This window comes from Choloepus didactylus, chromosome 2 (genome assembly GCF_015220235.1).
Source record: "Choloepus didactylus isolate mChoDid1 chromosome 2, mChoDid1.pri, whole genome shotgun sequence".
Classification (NCBI taxonomy): domain Eukaryota; kingdom Metazoa; phylum Chordata; class Mammalia; order Pilosa; family Megalonychidae; genus Choloepus; species Choloepus didactylus.
The window spans coordinates 148,134,759-148,158,565 of NC_051308.1; the positions used below are offsets into that span (position 1 = coordinate 148,134,759).

The following is a 23,807-nucleotide window of genomic DNA, read 5'->3' on the forward strand; positions in this document are numbered from 1 at the left end:
GATTGCTAAATCTCTGTATCCATCCTTAATTATTTCCATTATGATCAAAGCCCCAGAAGTGGAATTGTTGAGCCCCTTGCCTTTCCCCTTGTCGCATCCCCATAGCCTCACGGTGGCTGAACACATCCTCTTCTACGCCCAGCTGAAAGGCAAGTCCTGGGAGGAGGCCCAGCTGCAGATGGAAGCCATGTTAGAAGACACGGGCCTCCACCACAAGAGGAACGAAGAAGCTCAGGATCTATCAGGTGCTTGTGTCAGGACAGGACAGACGCCATTGTTTCCCAGTGCACCTCAGAGGGGATGGGAGCTTGTAACAGGAAAGCTCCTGAGAGTTGAAACACTTCTATAGTCTTTCTGGGAATCTAAGAGCAGCCCACTTCTGTATAATTTCCCACGTAGAACACCATCTTTCAGCAGCCTGGGCTTTCTTTGTCCTGATATCTACATGTTTGAACTAAAATGTGGGGACAGTCTTCAAAAGGGTCTGATCCTAGGAGACAGGGGTTGCCTTTTCTGCATTCAGGAGGCCTGCACATCACTAGGGTTTTAAACACTGTGTAAACATCTAAGGAGACAGCAGCAAACCATTGTCAGATTTGAGGTGCACTCCTTATGCTGCCAGCCTTGAGTCTCTCTCTCCCCCGTCCTCCACAGGCCCTGTGAACACCCTCCCTGCCTCTTACCTCTAGGTGGTATGCAGAGGAAGCTGTCTGTGGCGATTGCCTTCGTGGGAGATGCCAAAGTGGTTGTTCTGGATGAGCCCACCTCTGGGGTGGACCCCTACTCAAGACGCTCCATCTGGGACCTACTCCTGAAGTATCGCTCAGGTAACGGCCTCTCCTCAGTGCCCTGTGCCCTCACAGAGGCTTTGCCCGTGGTCCCACTCGCTCACATCTGGCATTTCACAACTGAGTGTACTAACAGCAGCAACGACACTCAGATGGGGCTTTAACAGTGACTTGGGTGAACCTAAGTTTCAGTTGAAGCCTCCTGAGATTTTTATACCAATATAAGCAGAAGTCACTGACAGAGCAGCCCACTTCCCAGAAATATTCTGGATATGCCCAGAATATTCTAGAAAGTTCTCTCAACCAGTGGCCCTTCTGTAGAATAATGGGTACAGCTCTAGGTGACATTCTCCTTTGATAAGGGGGCCCAGGTCACCTACAAAAATCCCAGTAAGTTCCATGTCTGTGAGATGACCAGACAGGATCAGGAATGAGGGCTACATGCTGGGAATTCAGTTCGATAGAGGACTGTCACAGATGGGAATGTCTCAAAATTGGGATGTTTTCTCCTCTGTTATGGCATCTTCCAACCAGAAGGTGCAGATCCAAAAGAGACAGCAAATGGAGCTCTTAATGGTTGTAAAAGTGACAGTGTGGTTAACATGGAGATTCCCCCCCTCCATCTCTCTATTCACCCAGTATTAACCCATTTCTTTCACTGATGGTTTGCCATCCCAGAATCTTCATTACCTTTTACTTTTAATGACTTTTCCAGTTATATAAGAGAGAGAGAGAGAGAGAGAGAGAGAGAGAGAGAGAGAGAGAGAGAGAGAGAGAGAGTGTGTGTGTGTGTGTGTGTGTGTGTGTGTGTGTGTGCTCTTTGCAAAGATTATGCATGCTGTTTTAGTTTCCTAGGCTGCTCAAAGCATGTATCATGAAATGGGTTGGATTAAACAATGGGAATTTATTCATTCAAAATTTTGAGGGCAGGAAAATATCCAAATCTAGGCATCATCAAGGCAATGCTTTCTTCCCGAAGACTGGCTGCAGGTGATACTTGGCTCCTCTGTCACAACAAAGCACATGGTGGCATCTGCTGGTCTCTCCCTTCTGGTCTCTTTCTTCTCTTCCTAGTTCTGTTTTAGCTCCTTGCTTCCATGGCTTTCTCTGTGTGTGTCTGAATTTCATTCTCTTATAAAGGACTCCAGTAATAGGATTAAGACCCATCCTAACTGAAGTCTTAGATTACTTACAATGGGTTCATACCCACAAGAATGGATTAGGTTTATGAACATGTATTTCTGGGGTACATAGAGCTTCAAACCACCACACATGCAGTGCTTAAGGATCCAGAGAATACACATATGGAGCTTAATCGATGCTGACTGACATATATATAAAGTGTCCCATAGGTGGCAATTTTTTTGAATCCAGTCCTATACCTGATGAAGAGATACTGTATGAGACAGTGCTTTACAATGAATAGAGTGGTGTACAAATGTTGGATGTTGTCATTATTATTCTAATATCCTGGAATTCGCTGCAGAATTACCCCACACACACACACACACCTTGTTTTTATTTAACACCTAGTTTTTGTGAACGTGTAACTGGGGGATTGCTGCATGCAGAGCACATGCTCTACCAGCGCGCCCCAGCCCAGGGCCAGCCTGGTGACCCTCCCACCCTGGCCCCTTCCCTTGCAGGAAGAACCATCATCATGTCTACTCACCACATGGACGAGGCGGACCTCCTAGGAGACCGCATCGCCATCATTTCCCAGGGAAGGCTCTACTGCTCGGGCACCCCGCTCTTCCTGAAGAACTGCTTTGGCACAGGCTTCTACTTAACCCTGGTGCGCAAGATGAAAACCACCCAAAGCCAGAGAAGAGGCTGTGAGGTATGTGTCGGCCCAGGGAAAAAGGCCGTCCTAAGACAGCTGCCACAGCATGCTGCTGCCATTCCGGACATTTCCACCCAAATCAGGCACTGGCCATCAGAATTGGCCTCTTGGCTTCTGAGGCCATTTGTGGGAGATTTTGAAAAATTGGCATTCTGGACACTCCCGCAGAGATGCTTAGCCCAAATGAAACAACTCTTTTTAAATGACCTGAGATAATTACACTCCAGTATTCTAAAACACGTATTTGCCTTGGTGCAACATGGAAGTGAATGTCTTACTCTGCCAGACTATGCTGTTTTAAGAAGAGTAGTTATTTAATCTTCCTTTTTTCATTCCAGTATTTATGTTCCCTAATTAAACCTCAGTTCTACTGGTAACTGAAAGCTAAGAAAAGGCCTCCTTGTGAACTATAAACCAAAAAATGATGAAGTTCTTCCCCAAAGAATACCAACTAGTAGAGATCGCCTCAGCGTGTCATTAGACCCAGAATCCAATCTCCACCATGGAGACAAACTGTGTGATCCTAGGCAAATTATTTTTCTTTTCTCATATGGAAAAATGAAACTGATAATCTCTGCTTTTGTTTCCCAGGAATGTGGGGAGGATGAATGAGATAATGTGTTATGAATGTGCTCTGGGCTCCTTGAGAAAAGACATTACACACGTTCAAATTGTCACGATTGTTGTATTGTTATATTATTTATGCCTCCGGCCCCTCTAGTTTAAGGGTCCAGCTATTGCTGGATTTTCCTGTCCTGAGTAGATTTCCACAGCCCACCAGCAGAGCACCTTGGCAGGCAGATCTCCAACTGCCACATAATTAACGACAAGCCAAAGGGATCCTTTGAGGTTCTGCTTCTCTCTGTGCCTAATTCACACACTCTCCAGGATAAAATCAAATGGCCACACCCTCAAAATGTTCAGATGAATTAATAGATTAAAATGGTGATGAAAAGAATGTGCTGACCATGCTTGGCTATGAGAAACAAATAAAGTGTGGTGATGACAGTACTTGGTGTCAGGTGATGCTGTCATTGACTTGATTTGTGTCTGGTCAGTCATGCCTGTCCATCTGTTGTAGGGGACCTGCAGCTGTGCATCTAAGGGTTTCTCCATCAGGTGTCCAGCCCACATTGATGAGATAACTCCAGAACAAGTCTTGGATGGTAAGGGCTGGGACATGCCATACCTCAGTTTTTACCTGGCTATAATCTCTCAGTATCATGGGTGTGCTCTGTCGTGATGCATTTTAATGGCAGCAAAGAAAACACTGTAAACTTCTCGGCCCAAGATCATGTGATTGCTTATCTTTTTCTTTGAGCTTCTTTCTCTTCTTCCTCCCTCCTGCATTCTCAAAAGGATTTTCAGAGCATGGCCCTAAGGACCCTCTCTCCTTAATGAGGAGACCAGTCTTAGTTTACTCCACACCCTTGCCCATATGAAGCCTCCATTCCTGAGTCCTCTTGACCTCCTGATTGCAGGTGGCATTCCTTAGTGTCCAGAAAGAACAGCTTCTAAAGGTGCCCCATGGAGTCCTCTGGTGGAGACAGGTGCCACACAGCTCTTACAGTGAACTCTTCTAGTGACAAGTCTATGGAACATCACACACTTCTGTGTTTAATTTCCTAGGACAAAGTATGGCAAAATGGGAGGCTTAAAACAATGGAAATTTATTGTCTCACAGTTCTGGAAGCTAGAAGTCCCAGTCAAGGTGTCAGCAGGGCCATGCTCCTTCTGAAACCTACAGGGAAGAATCCTATTTTCCCTGTTTTAGCTTCTGGTGGTGACAGCAATCCTTGGTGTTCTTTGGCTTGTAGATGCATCACTCCAATCTCTGCTGTGTCTTCATCGGGCCTTCTCTCTGTGTCTGCCTGTGTGTGCAAATTCCTCTCTTCTTATTAGGGTACCAGCCATGCTGGATTAGACCTTATTCTAATGCAGTTTGGCCTCATCTTACCGAATTCCACCCACAATGACCCTATTTCAAAAAAAGGTCACTTTGAGGTACTGGGGGTTAAGACTTCAACATATCTTTTGGGGGAACACAATTCAAGCCATAACACCCTGATACACTTCTAACTCCCCCGTCGGCTTCCCCATTTTCCACAGAACCTCCTTTGAATCAAGAAGCATTAAACCTCCTAAGCAGCACCCCAACATCCAGGGAGATGCAGTCGAGAGGCTGTCACTCTAGAAGTGACCACGTGCCCCACAGGATCTGAGCTCCAGGACCCCATGTACTTGCCAGCAACTCTTTCCATTTTCCATCAATGTCCACTCCTTGCCCCTCCCATGGGAGTGACTGTGCAAAGGGAATAACCATGTACTCCATATTCCCAAGGAGGAGCAAAACTTAAAATATGCACTGACCCAAGTTAATGGATGGGGGGTGGGGAGAGTACCTGCTCATCAAAAGAAAACAGTTCCTTATGTAGCACACAGTTTTTCAAAATCTAGGTGAAACAAGAAAACTAGATGGCATTTTTATACTATGCTTAAAATTTGAAGGAAAATGCCCAGAGTTTGCATAATCGGTATTTGCTCTCTCACCCTCTCTTGGCACTGACAGAACCTGTGGTGAAAACGAAAACATCTTTTAAGATGACGCTTCTGGTCTTTTTCCCAGCCTGCTTTGCTGAGGATCTCTCCCTGCTTTCTGAATGCTTCTGCTGGGAAATTTATAATTTTATAAATGTAATTTACATTTATATAAATATAAATATATTTTATTAAAAATGTTATTATTTTATAAATTTTTATTTTTACAAAAAATTTATAAATAAACTCATAAAAAATTTATAAATAAATTTTATAAAAGAAATTTATAATTTTAAAAAATGAATACAAATATGTTTAATGATTCTGGTCTACCACAGGGCCTGCTTGGCTGGAGTGACTTTTTTTTTTAATCTTCCTTTATTTCTAAATAACAATCTATTTTCTATGTATGGAATATGGCGGGAAGCACAATAATTAGGTATGCCCCACATAAAGGAGGGAGGATCATGAGAACCCCCAGTTAGCTCTTTGGATGGCATTTCACTCCCACACTCCCACATACCACACATACTCACAGACCTCCCCGCCAGTTGCTTAAAACCCTGCTGACCTAAAAGCCTACTTCTGGAAAGGCTGACACACATCTAAGACACAATTCCTGGGAATGCAGCAGCTTCAAGTTCAATTTCCTTCCTAAGAGAACAATGAACTTAACCCCTGGAGAGCTGTTAGGTCAGAGCTGCTTCCTCGGGTAAAGCACTCTCCAGTCTCTGTATGAAGTCATCCCAGAACTAAAAACAATGGAGTCCCATTCGGAAGTTTGACATTAAACAAGCCTTCCAACCAGCTAAGCAGAAGGATTTTACTTGAAAGCCACAAATCTCTCCATACCGGCCATTTTAAAAACAAAGAAGGAAAAAAAAACCCTTCTGGGTGAGTCCAACTTTTTCCCTAAGAGAACTGCTTATGGAAGAAAGAGCACCTGCGAGTTGTTCCGAAGTTTCTAGAATCCCTTTCCTTTTGACCTGCCTTTCAAGAGAATGTGCTAGGGAACACTCTCCTTGAATACGTGTCTTTTAAGATTTCTTAAATTATATTTTTAATTTTTCAGTGTTGCATGCTTGGGCATAAAGTTCAATTTATACCTGTACAAGGGGATCAGGTAAATACTTGGTACCTGGCACTTCTGCACCCCGTGTCCCATCCCCCTGGCCTCTCTCTCCATGGCTTCTCAGCCCCTCCTGGGTTTTCTGTGATCTGGATGCTGAGGTTTGTTTTGTTTGAGGAGGCAGGTGCAATCACAAGGAACATGGTACAGTCCTCCAACAAGACAGAGCAGGCATGGGTAAGCAGTTAGGGAGGGCAGTTCTCACCAGTTCTTGAACAAGTCTCTATAGCTTGGGCCAACCAGAAAAAGGGAGACAACTTTGAGAATCCCCTCAGGTCTATGGTGAATGAGAATGAGCAACAATAATGATGAAGTGCTTTCTTACCTGAGGTGGTAACAACAGTAAACACTCACCTACCCACCAGGCTCCCTTGTCCATGCTTTATGTTAACTCATGCGATCCTCACATGCAACAACAAACTGGGGACTATTCTTTTCCCCTTTTCTCAGATGAAGAAACTTGGTGTTACCTGCCCAGTGTAACACTGCTCATAAATGACAGGACAAGTGATTGAACAAATGAGGACCCTAGCACAGGGATATTCCATGGCCCCCACAAGACTGCACAGCCAGTTGTGGGGTGGGGTGAGCGGGGTGCTTTTACTTCCATTTCCATCTACCTCTCAGTACCCATAACAGTCCCAACTGAAACAGACTTGAAGACATGTCAGCCATACAGAAGAGTCGCTGCTGAGTAATAAACTGCGCCTTCCCCAACTGAGAGGCAGAAGAAAGAAGGGGACCTGGGCAATCTCACAAGCTAGACAGATAGCTTGGTGTCAGTCTTTTTTCTTATTCTAGGGGATGTGAATGAACTGATGGAAATGGTCCGCCACCATGTTCCAGAGGCAAAGCTGGTGGAATGCATTGGTCAAGAACTTATCTTCCTTCTTCCAAATAAGAATTTCAAGCAGAGGGCATACGCCAGTCTTTTCAGGGAGCTGGAGGAGACACTGCCTGAACTGGGGCTCAGCAGTTTCGGAATTTCTGACACTCCCCTGGAAGAGGTAAGGCAGAGACTACAGCTGGTTTCCGTCAGGTGCCATAAGAGACAGTTCTTTTTTAAAAGGCAAACACTAAAGAGAAGTTCCGTAAAAGCAAAAAAAAAAAAAAAAAAGTCTTAATTCCCCAACCCAAGCATAGCAACTACCTTCATTTTTTGGCATTCGTCCCTCCTGCCTTTGTCCATATGCATGCATATGTAGTTGTGGTTACAGCATGTGTACACTGTTGTATTTATAGAAGACTATATTCTTAGATAAAGAATCATAATGCATTTTCTTCCCATTGTGAATTCCCAACAAATTTGAACTTCGCTTAGATGTTTCTGAGTATGGGGGTGCCTAAACCAAATTCTGTATTTCTTTCTCTTCTTGACAGATTTTTCTGAAGGTCACGGAGGATTCTGATTCAGGATCACTGTTTGCTGGTATGCGGCTGGAGTACGTAGCTTTTCCCCCCATCACACCCTGCAAGCTCTCATTTTGAAAGTCTAAGGAACCACTCATGAAACAACCAAGCAGATTAATATTCCTTCATAGTATTTATCTGACCCCAAATAGCAGGCATTTTTGCATTCTTGGATCCTTTGAATGACAAAGGGATGACAAACCTCTTTAGATCTGGGTGGGAACATTCTGAATGAATCAGGATTCTTATGGAGGTGAGGTTGGTAGCATCCCATCCCTGAACTTTTCATCCTACTTCCCTGGTCTCTTGTTCCAACCACACCCTCATCTTCATCTCTTCCTCTCATCACCACCAGATCCTCTGATTCATTCCTGTGTACCTTTGAAGAGGGTCTGGATAAGTGACAGCTGGAGGAGTCCATAAAGATAATGGTGACAGTAAATACAATCCAGATGCCAACTACAGTCCCTTGGCCCATTGATATCTACATAAAGTCATCTGAACCCCATTTAGTGCCTTGTGGAGCTTTGAAACCTTGGGAACCAAGATTCCTATGGATTCTAGAGCTCTTTTCTACATGTGTCAGCATGGGCACTAACTTGCCTCTTCCATGATTTCTATCAAAACCCCTCAGCCCCAAAAAGCATTCATGAGCACAGTAGACTTTATTGTGGAGGATGGGAAGACGGAAGTGCAGGAGGGGTTACCTACAGCAATAAAAACCATTTCTGATAGAACAATAGGCATCCACTCACTCCATTAAAATCCTCTCCCTGGCTTTTCTCTCCCCTCTCTGTTCTCTCTCCTGTTGAGCATGACCAAAACTCACAGGCAAAGCCATCTGGCAATTCTCCTTCACTGCCTTGGGCTCCTGACACCACTAGTACCCACAGGGTGTCTTCTACCCAGAGTGGCATATCATGGTGTTTTCCTGAGCCAGCTGTTAAGATAATATAGCTTATATATTGCTACATAAGTAATCCCAGAAGTTTATCAGCTATGCCTAGAATAACCAATGGTCAAATACACCAGCTCAAATGTTCTCCAGCCCACCCATGCAGGTCGTGTGATGGCCACCCCATGGGCAGGGAGTGGGGGTGGGGGTGGGAGCAGCTCAACAAAGGACCCTGGTTTTCTTCTCAGCTTTGCAGACACAGAAATTGAATTCTCACAGTTCATCCGAAGGTAAAAACTTAGGCTAACCAAGACCAGAATAAAAATACGCTAATTGATATCAAAAGCTATGTGGGACTCAAGAGTTGGAGCCTTTTATCTGCAAATACACCTTCTTAGTAATTAAGTCCACTCAGGAGAATGAATTTTACACCAGAAGACTGTGTGCTCAGCATGGGCATAGAATATGATGTTCCAAAGAGGCAGTCAAGGGTGGAGGTTAACAGTGCAGCCTCTAGAGTGAGGCAGACCAAATATAAAGCCTGAGCTGCATAATTTGCTGAGTGACTTTGAATAAATTACTTAAGTCTGTGGGCCTCAGTTTCCTCATCTGCAAAATGGGAATAATAATAGCATATGCCTTTTAGAGTTGTTGTGAGAATTAAATGAGTTAATAAAAGCCAGGCTCTTAACAGAGTATCCGATCTCTGATCAAGACTTAACACCCTAACCTCAACTTTTACAAATCATCTCTCACCTCAAACTTGTATAGCCCTTTATATTTTACAAATCACTTAATACCTACTGCTTTATTTGATCATCACTATAATCTCAAGAGGCAAGTAGGTCAGGGATCTGTCCCATCTGGGGGAAAGTGAAGCTCACAGAAGTTGGATGACTTTTCTACAAGTCACATAGGCTGCTGGATCTTATTCTAAGGTCTTAGCTCTCAAATCGAAGATCCTAGAATCCACATCCTCTCTGCCTCTCTTGGGATAGTCAACTTCTTCAGACGGCTGAGTCTATTTGGTTTTGTCCAGAATGAATTTCTTTTTTTAAAAAAATTATTGTGATAACATATATAAGATGCCATTTTAACTATTTTTAAGTGTGACAGTCAATGGCATTAATTACATTTACAACATTGTGCCCCCATCACCATCATCCATTACCAAAATTTTTTATCACCCCAAACAGAAACTCTGTACCCGTTAAGCAATTACTCCCCATTACCCCCTCCTCCCAGCCACAAACAACCTCTAAGCTATTTTCTGTATCTATAAGTTTGCTTATTCTAGATAGTTCACATATGTGGATCATACAATATTTGTCCTTTAGTGCCTGGCTTATTTCATTTAGCATGTTTTCAAGGTTCATCCATGTGGTAGCAGGTATCAAAACTTCATTCTTTTTACAGCTGAACAACCTATTATACACCACAGTTTGTTTATCCATTGATCTGTCCACAGACACTTAGGTTGTTTCCACTTCTTGGCTATTGTGAGTAATGCTGATTGGACACTGGCATACAAGCATCTGTCTGAGTCCCTGTTTTCAGTTCTTTTGGGTATATACCTAGGAGTAGAATCGCCAGGTTACATGGTAATTTGATGTTGAACTTTTTGAGGAACCCCATTTGTTTTTTATTGCTTCAGATTTAGAGAATGGCATTTTCTGATCTTGTCTCCAAACTCTAAGGAAATTTATAGCTGTCCTTGGAGTCACGCATTGCCTGGCACCAAGGGGGTCAACACCACTTCTGCAGGGGTAGGGGTAGCTCACACCAGTGACCACTAGAGAACAGCAGCAAAGTCAAGGGCAAACTGGTGATGCTGACAGGCCTGGAGCACTCAGCTCTGGCTGGGATGGTGGGCTCCAGTCTGGACGGTGCATCCAGGGAGAGAGCAAAGCTAAGAGGACAGAGATGAGGTCCACCAGCGGAGAGGAGAGGCAGCAGGCATCCTACCAGAGTGGGGCTGACCACAGCAGAGATCGACCGAGCCAGGAAAGAAAGGTTGGAGAACTGGGACCCTGGCACCAGGTGGTCAGCGATCTGCAGAACTTCTCCACCCCTCTGAGTGCAGTCGCTGGGGCTGGGCCTATGTATCACCTGGGCCTTGCATGACACACCTGTCATATCATAGGTGACCGTGAATGTTAGTTGAAAGGATGATGACTGAGCTGACTCGACTCCCTTTGCAGCTGTGCCTCCCCAGGGTGACTTGAGCTGGGGACTTACCAAGGGTCCTCTAGGCTCTCCCTCTATGTCAATGATAGATGTTCTCCAAATGAACATTAATCAGTGACAGTAAACTAATGACAAATACAGTGGTTTATAAAACACATTCATATGCGTTATTGCATTTGATATTCATGATGATTCTGTGAAATGTTCTCATTTTCACTTTACAAATAAGAAAACGCAGATTTAGACAGGTTGAATCACTCTCCCAGGTATGCATCTAGTAAGAACCAGAATCCAAACCCAGGCCTCCTAATTCCTAGTTCATTAGTCTATCATTTCTCAGTGGCCTCTAGAAACTCAGAAGGCACCCAGTCAACTCTGATTTTTTGTTTTTTTTTAAGTACACAGTTAATACATGAGTATACTTTGTTGTAAAAAATTTTTTTTTCTTTGAAATTTTTGAATAATACCAAAAAGGCTAAAATCCCTCTCTGCGCTTCAATTCCCTTTATCCAGTTCTGCCTCCCCAGTGGTAACCTGTTAATGTTGGTGGACATTCTTTCAGAGCTTTGCAGTTACATATGTGTGTATGTACTTAAAATATTGTTTTTCTGTGTATATGATACATGTGTTTTCTAACATAAATGTGATCTTATTATACCTATGATCTGCAAGTTAGTTTTTTTTTTACTTAATGTTCAAGACCTCTTTCTGTGTCAACGCATTTAAATCTATCTTGTTCTCTTTAACTGCTATAGAGAATTTTTAAGTGATTTTAGGTGAGTCTGTCTATAGTTTATTTACACAGGAAAAAAAAACTAAAAAGTTTATTGACCTACCTGGCCTGGTGTTTTGTTGATTTAATTGAGGGGAGAACCAATGCTCTAAAGAAAAAAAAAAAAAACAAAAACAAAAGATTACATGAGCTTGTGGGCATTTGTCTAAGTTATTAATTCCGTCTCCCAAACCAGGTGGCACTCAGCAGAAACGAGAAAACATCAGTTTCCGACACCAGGGTTTGGGTCCTAGCGAGAAGGCGGGGCAGACACCCCAGAACTCCAACCACTGGTCTTGGTCGGCGGGGCCGATTCCTGGCGCGGAGGGTCAGCGCTCCCGGGAGCCGGAGGACGGCGCCCAGCTCAACACGGGAGCGCGGCTGCGCCTCCAGCACGTGCAGGCCCTGCTCGCCAAACGGCTCCACCACGCCCTCCGCAGCCGCAAGGACTTCCTGGCTCAGGTGTTGCTTCCCCGGCGTGTTGTGCCCCTCCCTCCCGGGCGTTTTCATTTCCATGCACGTGGGTTTAAAGGCAGCGGCGTGCACTCTCCGCAGGGTCTGTCGGCCGTGCTTCCTCCTTGCCAAACCTTTATTTTGATTCCTGGTAATACAATTCTTTGTGGAAATTAGACCTCACATGTCAGAGAAAATAGAATAATAGTGAATGTGTCAGTACTGTTGCTTTTCTCTTTACATTCATTTTTGCAATGACCTTACATATCAAGGTTGTTGTCCTCCTTTTTCTTTTTTATGTTTTTTATTTAGAAAAAGAAACTAATTCAGAAAGCAGTGGGGTGATATGTTCTTTGAACTGCCCTTTAAACTCTGGCTGCACATAAGCCTACATGCAGGTTCTTCAGTGGTGACCAGAACATTCTGTCTTCTGCACCTTTTGCCTTTGTGCACACTATTTCCCCACCTCTAATGTTGCCCAGGAGCCAGATCTTCTACACCAGGGCCCAGTTGTGAGGCTGCGGATAAATGTGCATGTGTGTGTGTGTGTGTGTGTGTGTGTGTGTGTGTGTGTGTGTGCGCGCGCGCGCGCGCGCACGTGAGACAGAGTTCTCACACATCACAGCCCACGGTTCCATGTTTATTTTCTGACAGATTGTGCTCCCAGCCACTTTTGTGTTTGGGGCTCTGATGCTTTCTGTCATTGTCCCTCCTTTTGGTGAATATCCTGCTTTGGCACTTCATCCCTGGATGTATGGGCAGCAGTACACCTTCTTCAGGTATGCAGGCTCATCCCCAGAGGTCACCACTCACCTCTGTGGGCTGGGGGCCCCTGGGTCACATGTTGCTTGGTAGGGCCCTGGGATGCTGACCAAGTTGGTAGGAGTCCTTGGTCTGCCCTCAGAAAGGAAGTTAATGTATCTTCCACTGCCTGGAAAGGTGATCTCAAGTAGACAACCAAGAATGCTAAGGAAAGAGAGAGTAAAGTGAGGGTGAGTGGACTGAAGCCCCATCTTTATGAGGCACAGGCGTGATATGCCATTGGATCACTGGGCATGTTCTGGGCAGCTACCCCATTCCCAGGACAGCTGTAACCATTCCAAGGCAGCACTCTGTCTGCACAGCCTCAGAGCTGAGCCCCGGCCTTGGCAAATGCTTGTTGAATTGCATAGTGGCTGCTTCTGTCCACTCTGTCCCACTCACATGTCCACTGAGTAAGCCTTTCTCACCCTGTCTAGCATGGACGAGCCAGGCAGTGAGCAGCTCGCGGCTCTTGCAGATGTCCTCTTGAACAGGCCAGGCTTTGGCAACCGCTGCATGAAGGAAGAGTGGCTTCCGTAAGTCCCTGTGCACTCCTGCCCTGACACCAGTGGTTCCCTTGGGAGACCCAATGGCAGGATCCTAGAATGGTAGGATTGGGAGAGGCCCATCACAGTCCTGTCCCCAATTATATGAATCATCTCTGTGTCTCTGCCCAGCAATTGCCCAGCCTCTCCTTCAACACTTGTGGTGCAAGGACATTCACTACCTCTTAGGGAGCCCCTGCATTATTGGCCTACTCTATATTCCTGTATTTCTCAACATAAAAAATTCTATATTGAGTTGATATATCCTTCTGTGTAATTTTATGAAAGGAGTCTGAACAGAGGAGGGAGGTAGATTGGGGGGTGGTATGTGCTTTATATAATTAGGCCTAGAAAGCATTAATTACATATATGGCCAACTCTCAATTACTGTTATCTCTGTCTCTCTCTCTCTATATATATATATGTATATGTATATATATAATATAAACTATATCTCTATCATCTCTCTATATAGATATAGATATAGATGATATAAATATATAGATGTAGATATAGATATATAATGAGAAAGCAGGGAATTAGAGAAAGTAGTTTAAACATGCCAGAAATCCTAAAATTTCAATATAATTTTATCTTCTTCTGTTATCCAGTCTTTTTCAGAGCTATTAATAAGGACCAAAATAGACTAATTTCAGACTCCTCGTTTGTGTTCTTTTCTCAACAGCTAGAGCTGTGAGGAGAAAAGAGGGATCTGAGACAGTCCACAAACGAGTTCCCCATTCCCTTCCCCTCACCTAGTCTGTCAACAAATCCTGGCCATGCTTTTTCTTGAAAAGAAACTAACCTCCAAGTTTAGAAGAAGAAAACACACAGGTTTGATGAGAAGGAGGAAAGGCAAAGAAGTAGAGAGTTGGGCACCATCACTGCCACTCATTTCTAGGGATTCTTACCAACTTTGGGCTGATGGTGAACTGGTTTCTTGTCTTCCTTTAGGGAGTATCCCTGTGGCAATTCAACCTCCTGGAAGACTCCCTCTGTGTCTCCGAACGTCACCCACCTGCTCCAGAAGCAGAAATGGACACCAGACAACCCGTCACCTTCCTGCAAGTGCAGCACGAGAGAGAAGCTCACCATGCTGCCCGAGTGCCCCGAGGGCGCAGGGGGGCTCCCTCCCCCCCAGGTGCCTCCGTCTCCCCAGGGGAAACCATGTGAGCCCTGAATACGCTGGGTCAGCAGCGATTTGGGGACATATTTGATGCCTCCTCCGTCTCTAGCCAACTAACATTTAAAGCTAACAGTTGAGTGAGGGACTAAACCAGGCTCCCTGGAGTCCTCTCAGAGGGAACTTCCCAGAAGGCCCTGGAGGAAGTCACTGACCCAAAACTTCATTTTCCATCAAATGCTACCTATTCCATCTAATCAGAAAATTATTTTAAGCACTTAAAAATGACATAAGTAATACATATTCATTATAGAAAAACATCTTATCACTTGGAGATAACCACCAATAACATTTGGTTTTTATCTACCCACACAGTATTATATTCAAAATACTATTTTGTAAACTATTTTCACTTAATAATGCATCACAAACATAATTCCACATCAATAAATATACATCTGCATCATCAGTTTTAATGCCTGCATACTATTCTCATGGATTTACTTTCATTTAGTTAACTAATCTCTCATTGTTTGCACATTTAGACTTTCAATTTTTCACCATATAAACAATCCTTTTATGTACATGCAAACACATATGTCTTCACATACTTGTTAACAGAAATATTAGGAAGCTTTCCATGTGTTATGCATTTAACATTCACTGGCCTATGCAGCCAGCAGCCTATCTTTTGCAGGGACATCAACAGTCTTGTTTCTGAGCAGTATCCTTTCTTGGGAGTTTATAATGGACCTACCAGATGACTGGAACAGAGCTGAGCATTTAGATGGCTCTCTCTAATGATTTGTCAGTGAATGAATGATTCCCAGTAAAGCAGTGTGGCACTGTGGGTGGAGTGTGGGCACTGGAGTCAGAGAATCACACGATTATTTGGCCTCTCTGAACCTTAATTTCCTCACTTATGCATTGGGGATAACTGTATTATTTCATAGCATTATTACAAGGATTCAATGAAATAATGTGGGTAAAGAAACTGTATTATTTAGAATTAGATTCAACTCAAGTGATGACACACCCCAAACTAACAGTGGATAAAACAAGACATGTGAAGGTTAACGTGGGTGGGCCATGATGTTCTATTTTGTTTCTCCTCCATGCTAAGTAGGCCTCAGCCTCCTTGGCTGACATGGGAGCATGTACTTTCCAGACAGCAGAATGGAAGAAGGGATGAAGAGAAAGAAAGGGCAAGGTGTGAAAATGTGCCACCTTCTAAGGAAGAGTTCCAGAAGCTACCACATAGCATTTCCACTTATATAGCATTGGCCAGAACCTAGCTCTAATGGAGCCTGGGAACTATAGTCTTTATTCTGGGTGCCTTGTACCTAACAAAAAGGAGAGAAGGAAAGAGCTGATAATGGGGGACAACTAAATTTTTCCATAGCAACTATCATAGTTGTTGGCTTGTAAGCGATTCCAAGTTTATGAGTCTCTAGTCTTACTCTTTTTTATATTCTAAAGGCACATACCTTTATGTTTCTCAAGCAATATATTCTGTCTTTGAATCTGCAGCATCACAGGGACCCCAAAAGGAGGAGTCAATGAGCTGGTCGTAATTCTCTGTACCCCAAGAGGAAGTTTGCTTCTGTGTGGTTTGTAGGCAAGGGCTCAAGGGCCCAGGGGCTGCTTCTATTCAAATTCATCAAGTGTCAGGACACCTGAGCCATGACACTGTGCCCTGAATTCTTGGCCAAGGGAAGCGGGGAAGCCAAGCCTAGCTATGTGATGATTCATTTCCTAAATGAATCTTAACTTGCAGGCTGCCTGCTTAGTTTAGAAACTTATTTTCAGTAGTGTTAGTCCCTGGGAAAATATTTAGCAGTCCGCTAGAGCCAAGGTCCTAGAAAAACGCAAACCAGTTCCTGATACTCTCTTTCACTCCCGTGTTCACTCACTATTAACTCACTGTTATTCATGCCTCTCTTTGGAACAAAATGGACTGTCACACATCTGCACAGGAGCTACTCTGTCACACACATGCATGCTTACACCCACATTCACACCGATTGATCCCACTCACTCAAACACGCTCTCCCATTCAGCCTGAAAAAAGTCTAGAGGGCATGGACTTAATTCGAAGGCAGTAAATTATCCCCATCTGGAAAATGAAGGTGGTGGGTGGGTCATTTCTAGGGTGCCATCCTGCTCAAACCTTCTTTGAATAGTGATGGATCCAGGGGTAGAAGTGCTTCTTCCCTAATATCTAGTAGCTATTGAAATATCGTATTTGTCTGATTTTTTAGAAGATAATTTATCATAAACTGTCCCAGGCGTCCGCAACTTTCCAGCCTGTGTTCCACCAGTGGAGCTTGGCAGTTCCCTGGGCACCATTTGCAGCTTGAGAAGCTGGGTGATAGAGTGACAAGACCAGGTTCTATGGAGTCGGACAGATGTAGATTCAAATTCTGGGTCATCCACTTACAAGCTCTGTAGCCCAGTGCAAGTTAGTCAGCTTTTCTGACCCCAGTTTCTTTGCCTATACAATTAAAGTAATAATTCCTCTTTCAAAAAGGCATTAGGATTAATGAGATAACGTGTGCAGAGCATTTAACATAATACCTTGCACATGGTAGGCATTCAATAAATGCTTGTTCTCCTTCTAGTATAAAGGAAAGGAACAAAGTGAAGAAAGTGAATACAAGAGGGAAAGTAAAATGGGAAATGGGAGGGGGAGATAGAAAGGGTATAAACATGAAAACAGAGGTGTATGATAGTAGTGTAAAATTCCCCGAGCGACCTCTGGGTGGCACTCACGCCGAAGTGAGCACTTTTGCCCAAAAAATGAAGTTTGGACCTGTGAAATACAAGCTGTCTAGTACTAGAAACTAAACAAACCTGTGTGTTCCCAAATTTAAAGTAATATTGCCACCTGGTGGCCAGACTCATGCACCTCTGAATTCTCCAAAGTTATTTTTTTTTTACTGTTTTTTTTTAATTAGAGAAGTTATCGTTTACAGAACAATCATGTATCCAAAGTCTTTTAACATCCTAGACGTATTTTGAAAGTGATTTGCAAACTGTAAAGCACTGCTCGAATTCTTCTATTCATGTCACAAGTATTTATTGTGTGCCAACCGCATGCCAGATACGGTTCTGGGTGCTGGGGACACAACAGCCAAAAAGCCAGGGAAGGTTGGTGCTCTCATGGAGCTTATATTATACAGGGGTGCAGTTAAAAACAAGAAAACAGATACATCAGAAATCACTTTCAGGTGGAGATGAGTGCTGTAAAGATAATAAAACAGTATGCTATGATAGGCAGGGAATGGAAATAGTAGAAAATGCCTCTGAGGAGTCAAGTTTGGGCTGAGACATGAATGATAAGGAGATGACCAGGGGAAGTTCACCAGGTGGAGCAAACAGCAAGTGCAAAGCAAAGGGGGGAATCAGCGGTACCCATCCAGAAATGGGAGAATGATGGGGAGGATGGAGAATGAAGGCAGGGGCTGCAGGTGAGCAGGAGGCTGGGCCAGATCCTCCCCACACCTCCCTGCCCCCATAGACCCGTTTGGAATTGTTCTTAGGGTTCGTTGGAATGTTTTAAGCATGGGGCCTGGGTGTTCTGCTTTACATTTTTATAGCTCTATCTGGCTTCTGGGTGGAGAAAGGATTTTGGACAGCCAAGAGGGAAATTAAGAGACCAGTTTGGAAGTTTCTGTAGTGGTCTAGACTACAGTGGTAGTAGTGGAGATGGAGAGAAGAGGATGGGTTGGAGATTTCTTCTGTAGTTAGAGAAATCATATCTTGATGGATTGAAGAAAATAGAGAGATCATAGATGATCCTGTACTGTTGACAAGGCAATTAGGATAACAGTGCTTTAATTAGTATTTTTCAAGCAACTGGGTCCATAAATACATATTTTTTATTTTGTAACTTATTTTACAGAATTTTTTTATTAGAACTGTTTTAGATTTTTAGAAAAATAGTGCTGAAAATACAGAATTCCCATATACAACCCAGTTTTCCCTATTATTATCATTTTGCATTAGTGTGGTAACTATGTTACAATTGAAGTCATATTATTGTAATTATATTATTAACTATGGTCCATAATTTACATTAGGGTTCATTCTTTGTGTTGTACAGTTCTATGGTGGTTTTTTTTTTTTTTTTTTAATTCTGGTAACATATATACAACCTAAAATTTCACATTTTACCTCTTGCAAGAATACGATTCAGTGGTGTTAATTACATTTACAATGTTCTGCAACCATCACTGTCTGTAAATAATTTTTGGAGAACAAGCAGTTTCTCAAATTGTAAGGCCTCAAATTTCAAAATAATTACCATGGATGTCTCATTGCCTCAGAGACTACAGCGCAGCACTGACATTCTCCAAGACCTTACGAACAGGAATATCTCCGACTTCTTGGTAAAAACGTATCCTGCTCTAATTAGAAGCAGGTAAGAAGAAACCCTTTCATACTTTTCATCCTGCCTCCCTGTAGAAAATACCAACTAGGGAAAGAAGATAATTTACTTTTAGCTATGGCCAAGGAAGTGGACAATTTTTTTTTAATTTGACAGCCTCATCTAGCAGAAAAAGCAGTTAAAAGTCATATACATGTAAAATGTAACTTAAGATTAATTTTGTGTGTTGTTTAAGGCAAGCAGTCTTACTGTTTAATCCATACACCATTAAAAGTAAAAGCAAGGGCACCTATGAAAAACCCACAGATAACATCATACTAAATAGTGAAAGACTGAAAGTTTTCCCTCTAAGATTAGGACCAGGACAAGTTGCCCACTGTCTCCACCACTACTCAACATTGTACTGGAAATTATATTCAGAGCAATTGGGCAAGAAAAAAAAATAAAAGTCATGCAAAAAAAAAAAAAAAAAAAAAAAAAAAAGAAAATTAAAAACAAAGAGCATAGAATGCCGTCAATAATGCTGCCTCACATTTAAATAGTTAAGGAAGAGAGATGTGTGAAAGGGGGAGGGAGAGTAAAGGGGAAAGGGTAGAGGAAGAAGAGAGAATAAAGAGGGAAAAGCAGGAAGCAGAAAGGAGAAAATAAAAAAAAAAAAAAAGACAAGGGACAAGTTAGTAGAAAGGCAGTGAGATAATTTCCCGGTGTGCCCACAGGGATGGAGTTAGCCAGATTAACCACACTTGTCACACTTGAACTGTAAATTATCATATGCTATCACTGTCCATTAAAATTCCAGTGAACTCTTCAATAAGTAGCTACTAGTCTCAGCTCTTCAGCTGTTCCCATCAAGCCTCATCCCTGAGTGGAACAGCTTTAGCAGCTTCTATCCCAGAAAGTAGCTTTACAAGAGTATGCTTCCAAGAGAAGACTAATCCAGTCCCCAAATGTACTGTCTAATTTTAGCAGTAGTTTCAGTTGCTTTCCCTACCAAGAGCCCTAAGCAAGGGATACAATGACTCAATTAACTAGAATACACTGCAGATGGTGAAAGCAGCTGCTGAGAAGGCAGGGCCAAGCCAGCAGTTAGCAAAACGAAGAACACCATCCAAGCATAAAAATAAAAGCAGAGCACGTAGTTTATTCAATAATGCAGTGAGAGAACAACAACTGTCATCCAAAACTTTGTTCTCAGCAGTGAATTTGCATTATGTAATTTTGGATTTTGTGCTTGATGGTCCATAACAATAATTGTTGGTGGGCTTAAACTCGGAGTTCTAGAGTTGATATCTTCTCATTTCCTATCTTATAGTTTTATCCCTAATGGGCTGGAAGTCGGTCTCTTAACTTTGGGCTGTGGAGTAAACCAGAACTGCCCCCAAATGAGCACGTGATCATTCGAGTCTCGTTTGTGCAGGGGGAAAGAGGGGAGAGCTGCAGCCTTCATCCACACTGGCGTGGTCGTTGCAGTTTTGGGGCTCCACATAGGGCACACGGGTCTAACGTGACCTGACAACAGGGCCATCCCAGAAGATCCAGCGTAGAGGGTTTGAGTTGGAAAGCCAACAGTAGAAAGCATCTAGTCCTTTTTCCGCATGTATATTCTGGCTCAGCACTGGACTGGGGGGCTTCCACATTGCTTGCATGTCAGGAAAAAGCAAAAACTCCACTGAAGCCCGAGACACCCCACTGAGAGTTTGGGAAGGAAAGTTAACACTACTCCTGTACTTGTGGTATTCATTGTATAATTTTATTTTGGTTTTCAGCTTAAAGAGCAAATTCTGGGTCAATGAACAGAGGTAAGAAACTATTTTTATAAGAAATTAAAATCTCAGATTGATCCATTTTAATTAAGTCCACATAAATAAGCCACACCTCAAGGCCCTGTGATAGGCTGTTCTGTATATGCTCATGAATTCACAAGACATGTCCTGAAGGATGTGTGATTAGGGACACCCTGGACTCAGAAAACAGTCAGTCATAAAAGGGAGGACATCAACAGGAAGTGGCATTCCCTGAAGAGGAGTTCCAGAATAGTCTCACCCAAAGGGAGGTTTTAAAACCTTCAACCATATACAATTTACAATGCTCCAAGGAGAGAGCTCGTAACTTAAGCCCTATGCACTCCTTGGCTCATTCCTTCTAAGCCTAAGGGAGGGAAGTCTGGCCCAGCCCCCATCTCATCCCCATCCTGGAGGCTCAAGTGGTTGCAGAGGCTTGGAGATGCCTCAAGGACTCCCTTGGGAGCTAAGCCTCTAGAATGGACACAGAGTTGGTGTCAACTTCATTTCCTGAGTAAATTCTAGACCTTAGTAGAACCCCCTAAGTGAAATCCAGCTTTTAGAATTATCCCCAGGAGGGAACTGTGGAGCCTCAACTTCAGCAGAAAGTGGGGAGTTGGGGGGTGATGATAAAATTTGAGGTCCTGAGAAAGATCTCCTCTGCTTTGCCTAATCTGCAAATTAATTTTGTACAGTTGAGGAGTTTGGCTTTTATCCTGCCATCAAAGGGTTTTTAAGTCAGAGAATGACATGCTTAGATCTGTGTTTTACCAAGATTACTTTAGATTTCCATATCAGTGTGGAAGATCTAATAGAAGGAGAGAGACCCAATGCAAGGATCCCAGTTAAGAAGCCAAGTGAGAGGCAAGGCAGCAGATGCTGAGAGCCTGCCCATGGTGGGAGTGAGAGGTACTGAGAGAGAAGGACGGCAGGATTTGGTCCTGATCAGATGTGAAGGAGAGTCAAATGATGCCTGAAGTGCCTGCAGAAAAGGAATCATTGGTAGGGGTGGGAGTAGGTAGTCAAAGAGAAGATGACATATGAACGATGAGTTGGAGTTGGCCAGATGCTCAAGAAAGGGAAAGGCACCCAGGGAAGTCCTGCAAAGGCAGAGGAACAAGGAGGCAACATGGACAATTTGAAACTCTGGAAGGGATTCGATAGGGCCAAAATATGCTATTCTGGCATGAAGAGGGCTGAAGCTGGAAAGGAAGGCAATGTTGGGCAGCATCCAGATTCAGACGGGCCTTGTATGCCAAGATACAGAGTCTGAACTTCATCCTGGAGGCAACGGGGAAGAGATTAAGGTTGCCTTATAAAGTGGAACAGTGTCGCTTGCTAGCTCAGAGGATTCCCCCAAAAGTACACGTTTCTCTACAGTACCAGAGCTCCTGGTAGGCATGGAGCATCACAGATGCGGTTCATGCCACCAATCTGAGGATTTCTTGTTTCCTTGTCAGGTATGGAGGAATTTCCATTGGAGGAAAGCTTCCAGTTCTCCCCATCACTGGGGAAGCAGTTGTTGGTTTTTTAAGTGACCTTGGCCAGATAATGAATGTGAGCGGGGTAAGTAAACAGACTGGAGATTTGGATGGGAATTTTGACTTGCTCAGTTACCATGAAAGATAAATTATGAGTGCTACAGACAAAAATAATAATAATAAATACCCTCTCAATTGTTTATTATGGTTTTCTAGGGCCCTATCACCAGAGAGGCCTCTAAAGAAATGTCTGAGTTCCTTCAACATCTAGAAACTGAAGACAACATTAAGGTACTCGACCTGCATAATCTGCCCTAGAGCTAAAAAATCATGAGCTGCTCATGTTATTTTTATTCTCCCAGCTTAATTAAATTCCATCCCTCCTCTTGTTGAAATCTAGAGAGGAATGTCTTCTGGCTGCAAAACCCTTCCTCCTCCTCACATTCTTTTTCCTGTTACTAATTTTTTCTTTAAGCAGCTGTTGTTACTACTATAGCTTCTCAGATGTCACATCACAGCGCTGTCTAACAAAGCCACCTTCTCCTAGGTGTGGTTTAACAACAAAGGCTGGCATGCCATGGTCAGCTTTCTCAACGTGGCCCACAGTGCCATCCTACGAGCCAGCCTCCCTGAGGACAAGAACCCCGAGGAGTTTGGCATCACCATCATCAGTCAACCCCTGAACCTGACCAAAGAGCAGCTCTCAGAGATTACAGTGTAAGCTGCCTCGGCCCCCATACCTCACAGCTCTCTTCTCACCTCTCTCTGCTCTTTGGAAACCCCGGGAGGATTTTCACTGACTGATGTGAGGTGCTGGGCTCCATGGGATCATTGTCTAGTCAGGCCCATATGAACATTAGACTTTCAAATACTTCATGTACCAGACAGTTTGGCCATTCTTTCTCCCTCATGTTTATTTGGAAAGCAAGCTTATATTTGGTTCCATTCCCTTCTGGCTCCTGATAGCACATTGTTCCTGGAGCTTACACAAATATTTTCCTTGCCAATATGCAAAATGACTGCCTGGGAACTGGGGAAGTTCAGTAAATGTCTCATCTCCCTAGTAGTAATTATCTTAGATTCTGGTAATTTCCCTCAGATGGTCAGGATTTGGAGATGCCTGATGGATCCTTGCCTTCCTCAAGCTTAGGCCCTTAGTGCACAGCTTCAGGCAGTGAAAACATCCATCTTCTGCATTTTGTGGTATGTTTGTTGCATTCAAGGTCTATGTTGAAGAGAGCTTGCCTTTGTTAGTGCAGACTTCTTCTGGAAGGCTGTTAGGCTCCTCCTCTTACTATTCCCAGTATACTCTGATTGAAACCGAATATAACTAGTGTCATCTGGTAAAATTTGGACTCTGGCCCTTGTGCTTTCCTCCGGACACCTCCAGGGCCCTAATCTGGGGAAAAAGAGTCCATCCTAGGGTAATTCTGACTCAGTCCAAGTTTCTGTACCTCATGCCAAGCCTTTTTAGGAAATATGAAATGTAGAGTATTTTTGTGATTATGAAATACTATGTATTCATTAAATAAAGTTTATAAAGCAGAGTAGAGTTTTAAGAACTTATTATCTGTAACCCTCCAGAGGTTAGGGGCATTTCCTCTAAACTTTTTTGTATGTTTCCATTCAGTCATTTGTTCTGTGCTTACGTATGTGTGTGGATCATGCTAT

The 23,807-nt window shown here is 43.3% G+C and overlaps 1 protein-coding gene and 1 long non-coding RNA gene across 3 annotated transcripts in view; one reads left to right on the top strand and one right to left on the bottom strand.

Annotated features, from left to right (window-relative positions):
- Nucleotides 1–23,807, top strand: part of ABCA4 (ATP binding cassette subfamily A member 4) — a 102,145-nt gene that overhangs the window by 47,643 nt on the left and 30,695 nt on the right. For both annotated transcript variants that reach the window (XM_037826600.1, XM_037826601.1), the window contains 15 exons: nucleotides 106–245; nucleotides 690–827; nucleotides 2,435–2,628; nucleotides 3,713–3,797; nucleotides 7,100–7,305; nucleotides 7,679–7,727; nucleotides 11,759–12,024; nucleotides 12,670–12,794; nucleotides 13,254–13,352; nucleotides 14,316–14,502; nucleotides 18,813–18,907; nucleotides 20,641–20,673; nucleotides 22,116–22,221; nucleotides 22,353–22,427; nucleotides 22,684–22,853. In XM_037826600.1, the coding sequence (XP_037682528.1) occupies nucleotides 106–245; nucleotides 690–827; nucleotides 2,435–2,628; nucleotides 3,713–3,797; nucleotides 7,100–7,305; nucleotides 7,679–7,727; nucleotides 11,759–12,024; nucleotides 12,670–12,794; nucleotides 13,254–13,352; nucleotides 14,316–14,502; nucleotides 18,813–18,907; nucleotides 20,641–20,673; nucleotides 22,116–22,221; nucleotides 22,353–22,427; nucleotides 22,684–22,853 (1,968 nt within the window). The remainder of the gene's footprint in view (nucleotides 1–105; nucleotides 246–689; nucleotides 828–2,434; nucleotides 2,629–3,712; nucleotides 3,798–7,099; nucleotides 7,306–7,678; nucleotides 7,728–11,758; nucleotides 12,025–12,669; nucleotides 12,795–13,253; nucleotides 13,353–14,315; nucleotides 14,503–18,812; nucleotides 18,908–20,640; nucleotides 20,674–22,115; nucleotides 22,222–22,352; nucleotides 22,428–22,683; nucleotides 22,854–23,807) is intronic.
- The window catches only part of LOC119527012, a 40,391-nt gene continuing 29,232 nt past the window's right edge, over nucleotides 12,649–23,807 (bottom strand). The window contains exons 3-5 of the long non-coding RNA XR_005215299.1: nucleotides 14,273–14,423; nucleotides 13,245–13,416; nucleotides 12,649–12,981 (exon numbers count right to left, since the gene is read on the bottom strand). This is a non-coding gene — a long non-coding RNA (uncharacterized LOC119527012). The remainder of the gene's footprint in view (nucleotides 12,982–13,244; nucleotides 13,417–14,272; nucleotides 14,424–23,807) is intronic.